The 9,406-nt window shown below is 45.4% G+C and overlaps 1 protein-coding gene across 1 annotated transcript in view; it reads right to left on the bottom strand.

The window, feature by feature from the left end:
• Positions 1-1,620: 1,620 nt before the first annotated feature.
• Positions 1,621-9,406, bottom strand: part of LOC126282097 (zinc finger matrin-type protein 2) — a 45,826-nt gene continuing 38,040 nt past the window's right edge. The window contains exon 5 of the mRNA XM_049981555.1: positions 1,621-2,452. Within this exon, the coding sequence (XP_049837512.1) occupies positions 2,315-2,452 (138 nt within the window). The 3' untranslated portion in view covers positions 1,621-2,314. The remainder of the gene's footprint in view (positions 2,453-9,406) is intronic.

Below are 9,406 nucleotides of genomic sequence, written 5' to 3'. Positions count from 1 at the left end.
TAGAAATGTTGGAACACGTGAGGCAATACTGACCTTAAGACTTATTTTAGAAGAAAGGCTAAGGAAAGGCAAACCTACGTAGAAGAAAGGCTAAGAAAAGGCAAACCTACGTTTCTAGCATTTGTAGACTTAGAGAAAGCTTTTGACAATGTTGACTGGAATACTCTCTTTCAAATTCTAAAGGTGGCAGGGGTAAAATACAGGGAGCGAAAGGCTATTTACAATTTGCACAGAAACCAGATGGCAGTCATAAGAGTCGAGGGACGTGAAAGGGAAGCAGTGGTTGGGAAAGGAGTGAGACACGGTTGTAGCCTCTCCCCGATGTTATTCAATCTGTATATTGAGCAAGCAGTAAAGGAAACAAAAGAAAAATTCGGAGTAGGTATTAAAATTCATGGAGAAGAAGTAAAAACTTTGAGGTTCGCCGATGACATGGTAATTCTGTCAGTGACAGCAAAGGACCTGGAAGAGCAGTTGAACGGAATGGACAGTGTCTTGAAAGGAGGATATAAGATGAACATGAACAAAAGCAAAACGAGAAATTTGTTAACATCGAATATAGATTTATGTATTAGGAAGTCGTTTCTGAAAGTATTTGTTTGGAGTGTAGCCATGTATGGAAGTGAAACATGGACGATAACTAGTTTGGACAAGAAGAGAACAGAAGCTTTCGAAATGCGGTGCTACAGAAGAATACTGAAGATAAGGTGGATAGACACTTAACTAATGAGGAGGTATTGAATAGGATTGGGGAGAAGAGAAGTTTGTGGCACAACTTGACTAGAAGAAGAGATCGGTTGGCAGGACATGTTTTGAGGCATCAAGGGATCACAAATTTAGCATTGGAGGGCAGCGTGGAAGGTAAAAATCATAGAGGGAGACCAAGAGATGAATACACTAAGCAGATTCAGAAGGATGTAGGTTGCAGTAGGTACTGGGAGATGAAGAAGCTTGCACAGGATAGAGTAGCATGGAGAGCTGCATCAAACCAGTCTCAGGACTGAAGACAACAACAACAACAACAACAACAACAACAACAACACATATAAATATGAAAACCAAAAAGTACAGTTATGTTAGCTTCACAAGCATGTAAATTAACTTGATCGCTACTCAGTTTTCTTGTGTCAGCCAATGACCTCTGATGTCACAGCAAAATCACTTTGTTATGTGAACTCTTAAATGCCACGAACTGAACATAAAAATTTTCAAACTTTTGAATCGGAAACATGGAAAATATTAAGCATATAGTAAAGCTAGGATACACCACTTTCAAAACACATCTTTTTTAGTATGTCTGGTTGTGACAAAGTCTCAGAAAATGTGACATCTGTAGATAAACATGCAACCTGAGGATCTTACCTTGGTGTTGTTTAGTACATGATTGTGAACCAGAAAAAAGATACAGAATGAAAACTTTTAGTAACAGTGTGATTATTCCCCCCTCCCACTTGAAATCTTAGTTGTGGTGACAGACTGATATGTAACTTACCTTGAGATCTGGGTTAGTTCCGATTGATAAATGTCACAGCCTTCCCCAGTGTGGAAGTTCCGAGCAGTGGCTGGTTCAAAGTATCTATGCTTAAGTTATAAGGAATCAGGTTTAATGAAAGCTGGGAAAAACTTGAAAAAAAACTAATTTATTTGTTTACAATTAACAAGAGGAATTTAATATTTTTAATACAAATTCCGGAGAATTTCGTCAACACAGAATTCATTAGAATTTTTTTCAGGAACACACACAACTTAATAAAATTGTCGAGGTACTTTCCTCTTTCTTCGAATGTCATTCTGCATTTACAACTGCATGAATAATGCACATGAAACAAAATCACTGAAGTTTTCAATGCAGTTACTGTTCATGTATATTATTCTAACATGAGAAAAAATTACCAATGTGGGTAAAAGAGAATGAAAGAAGGAATTCAGATATCTGTTACATACATAGCTTCAAATATACAATGCTATTTTCTCTGTGTACTTCATAGCAAACAAGCCTTTTTTCCATTCTTTTTATTGTGCTTTATTATGAGTCCCGTGACAGTGAAAGATGCATTTTAGTTACACAGATCACTAAGGAAAAATTACAAAAATTGGAATACACATTCACGAACTGCCCATTATCCACAGAACCAATAGCTTATGTTTGCAGTGGCAAATTCTGTTAAATTACTAAGTTATATCTAACAGTTCTTGTAATAATATTAGTCTCATGTTTTTACTGGCCACACTTCCTATTGTATGTGGAGTAACGAAGAGCACAGTTCAATAAAAGACCATTTGGTTTGTCGCTGATATTTATTACATTCCAGATTCACTTCTTGCTAGACCCAAATCCTGAGAATCCCATTATAGCTGCTAATTCTGAACTTGGTGTTGTGTCTGTGTCTTCATCTAATTTTCGTCGTTTTTCTTTGCGTTTCTCCTTGCGATATTCTCTCAGTTTCTCCTCCTACAAAATAGAACAAAAAAGTGCTTGAGAGTAACAAATGTAAGGGGAAACTATGTCTTCAAAAACTATCTACTGGCAATGCAAAAAGTTTATACAATAAACAACATCAATGACACAATAAGTGAGACTGTACTGAATATCAAATACAAAAATCACCATATAGCGGAAATGCTGAGTCACAGATAGGCACAACAAAAAGACTGTCATAAATAATAGCTTTCAGCCAGTAAGGCTTCCTTCAGAATTACATGGCAAACACACACATACACACACACACACACACACACACACAGGACTAGGCTAAGGAGCAGGCTGGGCCAGGGAGGGATAGTACAGTAGGTGTGGTGGACAGTGATGTGCTGTTGAGGAGTGTGGAGGGACGAGATGGTAGGTTTAAAAGAGGGGGGGAAGGACCAAACTACAAGGTCATCGGCTCCTTGTTCCTAATAAAACAATACCACAAGTGTGAGAATAACAGACGCGACATATAACACAAAACGGTAAGAAAGGAGAAACCACAAGAACGAAGGAAAGGCAATGAACACTAGAAGGAACAAAAGACGACAAGAAAACAACATAGATATGCTAGAAACAGAAGAGAGTAAAACAAGAAAGCAGATTACAGTGGCTGACTGACCACGAGAATAAAAAGGAAAAGCTGGCCACTCTGCTACACACTAAAAACACCACCCTAAAAGCACTAGGGTGGAGGACACAGAGCAAAGAAGGACATGCGCTAAACCTTAGGTCAAATGATAAAACTCACCTTCAAGAATAAAATGTAAAACTAAATCAGCCTATGAGGCTTTGTCAGATAAAATGAGCAGCAACGAGTCCGGTAACCCAAGATTTTGTCGTTGGGCAGTCACAGTGCACCATAATATGGGCCACGGTCAACAGGGTGCCGCACCGACATTGAGGCAAGTCTTCATGGCGCAAGAGGTAATCGTGGGTCATCCAAGCATGCCCAATGCAGAGCCAGTAGAGGACAACTGATTCCCTGCAAGAGGCCCGCTTGGAAGACTTCCACACATTCATAGTCTCCTTAATGACACGCAGTTTGTTGTGTGTACTGTTGTGACATTCCATCTCCCAAAGCCGAAAAACTATGTGGCATAAGTCAGAACGCAGGTCTGGTTCAGAGATGCCCATTTTCAGAAGGCGTTTCCGCATAGCCTGTTTGGCCAGGCTGTTGGCAAGTCTGTTGCCTGGGATGCCGACATGTCCTGGGATCCACACAAACACCACTGAATGATGGGACTGCTCCAGGGCATAGATGGACTCCTGGATTGCCACTACCAAAGGATGGCGAGGGTAGCAATGGTCGATAGCTTGTAGGCTGCTCAAGGAGTCAGTACACAGAGGCAACAATTGCTCAGGGAATGAACAGATATACTGAAGGGCAGCCATTGGGCAAGGAATGCTGTTCAATATGGCCTCTGTGGACAAAGGCGAAGCCAACATTACCTCGGCCATTGAGTCATCTGTGTAAACCACTTCAGAGCCCCAGAACACTTCAAGAATCGAGAGGAAGTGACAGCAGAGAGCCGCAGGGTTAACGGAGTTCTTATGGGCAAGCGAAAGGTCCAGGCAGTGCTCCGGCCTACAGCTACACCACGGAGATGTAGGTGAATGGACCTTGAGGAGAGACAGAAGCGATCGCACATGAACCGCAATCGTTAGCCCGCCCTGGGCCGCCTTTGCGGGAGGTGAACTGCTGTGGTTGGGAAAAGAAGATGGTAATTAGGAAGTTCAGGAGAGCTATGAATGTGTGCAACATAACTGGTGAGCAGATGTTCTCGTCTGATCTTCAATGGCGGCACTCCAACCTCCACCAGTACGCTTATCACCGGACTCGTTCTAAGAGCTCCTGTCGCTAGTTGAACTCCACAATGCTGCAATGGATTGAGCAAACACAACGCTGAGGGTTCTGCCAAACCATAAATGACACTCCCATAGTCAAGGCAGTATTGAACAAGGGCTCTGTAGAGCTGCAGCAGCGTGGAGCGATCTGCACCCCAGCTGGTGTTGCTCAGGCAGCGGAGGGCAGGGCATTGAGGTGCTGCCAACACTTCCGTTTAAGCTGACAAAGATGAGGAAGCCAAGTCAAACGAGTGTTAAAAACCAGACCTAAGAATCGATATGTCTCCACTACAGTGAGTGGATCATCCTTGAGGTAAAGTGCTGGTTCTGGATGAATGGTATAACGCTGACAGAAATACATGACACAGATCTTCATGGCGGAAAACTGGAAGCCATTGGGTTGGGGCCCATGACTGCGCCTTGCGGATGGCTCCCTGTAGGCGACGCTCAGCAACACCAGTACCGGAGCAGCAGTATGAAATGCAGAAGTCGTCTGCAAACAAAGAAGATGAGACATAGGGCCCGACAGCTGCTGCTAGACCATTAATGGCCACTAAAAATATAGGGAGACTCAATACAGAGCTCTGCGGGACTCCATGCTCCTGGAAATGGATGGAACTATGGGAGGCACCAACTTGGACACAGAAAGTACAGAGCGACAGGAAGTTTTGGATAAAAATTGGGAGCGGGCCCTGGAGACCCCACTCATATAATGTGGCAAGGATACGGTGTCGCCAGGTCGTGCCACATGCTTTACATAAGTCAAAAAAGACGGGAGCCAGGTGTTGGCGTCTGGAAAAGGCTGTTCGGATGGCAGACTCGAGGGACACGAGATTATCAGTGGTAGAGCGAGCTTGGCAGAAGCCACCCAGTCATGGAGCCAGTAGGCCACGTGACTCCAGTACCCAACCCAATTGCCAACACCCCATATGTTCCAGCAGCTTATAAAGAACGTTGTTGAGGCTGATGGGCCGATGGCTATCCACATAAAGTGGATTTTTACTGGGCCTGAGCACCGGAATGATGGTGCTCTCTTGCCACTGTGACAGAAAGACGCAATCGCACCAGATCCGGTTGAAGATGATGAGGATATGTCGCTTGTAGTTAGATGAGAATGTTTAATCATCTGGCCATGGACCTGATCAGGCCCAGGAGCTGTGTCGGAGCAATGTGCAAGGGCATTGACGAGCTCCCAGTCTTTGTATGGATTGTTATAGGATTCACTGTGGCCCACAGCACAGTAAGAGCATATGGACTATCAGACCAATTGTGTGATTGGATTGAAGAGTTCCTAGATAACATAAGGCAGCATGTCATTCTCAATGGAGAGAAGTCTTCCGAAGTAAGAGTGATTTCAGGTGTGCTGCAGGGGAGTGTCATTGGACCGTTGCTATTCACAATATACATGAATGACCTTGTGGATGACATCGGAAGTTCACTGAGGCTTTTTGCAGATGATGCTGTGGTGTTTCGAGAGGTTGTAACAATGGAAAATTGTACTGAAATGCAAGAGGATCTGCAGCGAATTGACGCATGGTGCACGGAATGGCAATTGAATCTCAATGTAGACAAGTGTAATGTGCTGCAAATACATAGAAAGAAAGATCCCTTATCATTTATCTACAAAATAGCAGGTCAGCAACTGGAAGCAGTTAATTCCATAAATTATCTGGGAGTATGCATTAGGAGTGATTTAAAATGGAACGATCATATGAAGTTGATCGTTGGTAAAGCAGATGCCAGACTGAGATTCATTGGAAGAATCCTAAGGAAATACAATCCGAAAACAAAGGAAGCAGGTTACAGTATGCTTGTTCGCCTACTGCTTGAATACTGCTCGGCAGTGTGGGATCCAACGGACAGCAGCGTGCTTTGTTACAGGATCATTTAGTACTTGCAAAAGCGTTATAGAGATGATAGATAAACTCCAGTGGAAGACTCTGCAGGAGAGATGCTCGGTAGCTCGGTACGGGCTTTTGTTAAAGTTTCGAGAACATAACTTCACCGAAGAGTCAAGCAGTATATTGCTCCCTCTTACGTGTATCTCGCAAAGAGAACATGAGGATAAAATCAGAGAGATTAGAGCGCACACAGAAGCATACCGACAATCCTTCTTTCCACGAACAATACGAGACTGGAATAGAAGGGAGAACCGGCAGAGGTACTCAAGGTACCCTCCGCCACACACCGTCAGGTGGCTTGTGGAGTATGGATGTAGATGTAGTGAATGACAGGAGTTTCCCTTCCAGCTGCTCTTTGAGAGTGCGAATGGCTGGGAGGTAATTCTCCGACACAGAGGCTCGAGCAAAGTGCTCGGTAAAGTGCTCGGCAATCGTGCTTATATCAGTAGATGACAAACCATTTATCATAATACCGGGACTGGGGTCTGGTACCCAAAAAGATGTTTGATCTTTGCCCAGACTTGGGAATGTGACATGTGGCACCCAATTGTCGAGAGGTATCTCTCCCAATACTCCTGCCTCTGTCATATGATAAGTTGGCCAACGCAGGCGTGGAACTGTTTAAAGGCTATGAGGTGCTCCAGGGAAGGGTACCACTTATGCTGCTGTAGAGCTTGCGAATGCTCCTTAATTGCTTCAGCAACTTCCAGTGACCACCAAGGGACTGCCTTACGCCGCGGTCACCCTAAACAGAGAGGGATTGCGTTTTCTGCGGCAGAAACAATTGTTGTAGTCACCTGCTCAACCATCACATCGATGTTCCTGTGCGGGGGAGATTCAATGGTGAAAACAAAGGTGAAAGTTTCCCAGTCCACCCTTGTTTAGACCATCTGGGCAGGCGTCTGTGGGCTTGACACCGAAGCAGTGACAGGAAGATGAGGAAGTGGCCACTACCACACAGGTTATCATGTACTCTCCAGTGGATTGGTGGGAAAAGTCCTGGGCTGCAAATTGATAAATCAGTGGCCGAGTAACTACCATGGGCCACACTAAAATGTGTCGTGGCACCAGTATTTAAGAGGCAGAGGTCGAACTGAGACAGAAAAGTTTCGACATCTCTGCCTCAGCCAGTAAGCATGGTGTCCCCCACAAGGGGTTATACATGCTAAAATCTCCAAAAAGTAGGAAATGTTTAGGGAGTTGATCAATCAGTGCAGGTAATACATTCAGGAGTACTGCACCATCTGGAGGAAGATGTACATTGCAGACAGTTAATTTCTGCGTCGTCCTCATTCTAACAGCCACAGCTTCAAGAGGCATTTGAAGGGGCACAGTGTCACTATAGACTGAGTTTAGGGCATAAATGCAAACTCCACCTAACACTCAATTATAGTCGCTAACGGTTCCTCTTAACAAGTGCCGTAGCTCAGCCAGACGGTGAAAAAAACTGCTACAATTCCACTGGAGGATGATGTCATCATGAGACTGGGAAGGCATGGAACATTCAATGAGGCAGTTTATGCCTCAGAGTCACCTGCTGCCACCGACTTTTATTGCCTGAGCAGTCTATATCCATTGTGTCTGAGGGTCTTGTGAGATCTAGGCACTCGGCGGGCACCAGAATCTCCACCCCATCCTCAGATGCAGAGCTTGTAGGTAGCAGTGGTGTAGGTGCCACTGCAATTTCCTTGGTCTTTGGGGTCTTCTTCTTGGATTTCTCCTGCTGGCTCAGTCTCCGGAACTGAGGATGAGCAAGAATCCCTATGACCAGCTGCTTTTGAGCTCTTCAGCCACTGGCGGGTGTCATCTTTCCCACTAAGAGAAACCTGGGAAGGGAGTGACCCATTCCTAATGTTCCTAGTGAGAGAAGCCAAAGAAGACGCTTCTCCGGCTTAGAACTGAGGACGGATGTCCCCAATGGTTGCGGAGGGGGGGGGGGGGGGGGGGGGTGTTGCTCCCAAAGTAGGTGGTGTGGGAACAACAGGGAGGGAAATGCCCCCCCCCCCCCCCATCAAGAGGGCAGGTGTAATCTCCTGGCTCTGAGAGTTGACTGGGGTTGGCGGAGCTGATGGTGCCAGAAGTGTTGTAGCGGCAGCATAAAACGATGTCATATGTACAGGATGCAGGCGTTCAAATTTTCTCTTAGCCTCAGTGTAGGTCAGTTGGTCCAGGGTCTTGTACTCTGTGATTTTCCTTTCTTTCTGGAGAATCCTGCAGTCTGGCAAGCAAGGTGAATGGTGTTCTCCACAACTGACGCAGATGAGAGGCGGGGCAAATGGAGTGTTGGGATGTGATGGGCGTCTGCAATCTTGACACGAGACACTGGAAGTACAGCTGGTAGACATATGACTGAAGTTCCAGCACTTAAAGCACCGCAATGGGGGAGGGATATATGGCTTTACATCACAGCAGTAGACCATCACCTCGATCTTCTAGGGCAATGTATTACCATCTAAGGCCATGATGGAGGCACTGGGGGCAACCTGATTATCCCTCGGACCCCAGTGGACACTCTGGACGAAATGTACAACTTGCCGCTCTAAATTGGCGTGCAGATCATTATCAGAATGCAAAAGAAGGTCCCTGTGAAATGTTACCCAGACCATATTTAAGCTCTTATGGGGTGTGATGGTTATAGGAAAATACACCAGCTTGTCACAAGCAAGTAACGTCTGTGACTGGCAGAGGTGCAGTTTTGATCACGACTGACCCGGATCTCATTTTGGACAATCCCACCACCTCCCCAAACTTGTACTCTAAATCCTCAACAAAAAACTAAGGCATCGTCGTCATGAAAGATTTCCCAACAGCTCCAAAACATACAAGGTACCAGGGTGAATAAGATCCACTGCCATCCTTAGCCTGACATTCCTCCCATGGTGTGGCCAGGGAGGTCGTACTTCTGGGTGTTGAACTGAGCTTGTGAATGCTTAGAGACTGGTGGTGTTTCAGCACCAGCAAGAGATGATAGACTAAGCTTCATCGCGTGTCATCTGCCCTAATGCCAACCACTCCAACCAGGGGCCCTCCCCATGGGCGCCACCCAGCCGCTGCAAAGGTCACCTGGCAGGATCACCATTGCCGGGGGCTACAACCTACAGGGTACATGGCGGCCCCACCATAACAGACTGGCTACCGTGCTGGATATCAGGTGCAAAGAAGTCCATGGTCATCGTTGACACAGAAAGCA

Source organism: Schistocerca gregaria, chromosome 7, assembly GCF_023897955.1.
Source record: "Schistocerca gregaria isolate iqSchGreg1 chromosome 7, iqSchGreg1.2, whole genome shotgun sequence".
NCBI lineage: Eukaryota > Metazoa > Arthropoda > Insecta > Orthoptera > Acrididae > Schistocerca > Schistocerca gregaria.
Note: the sequence above shows the minus strand (reverse complement) of the source record. Positions and strands in the feature narration are given on the sequence as shown.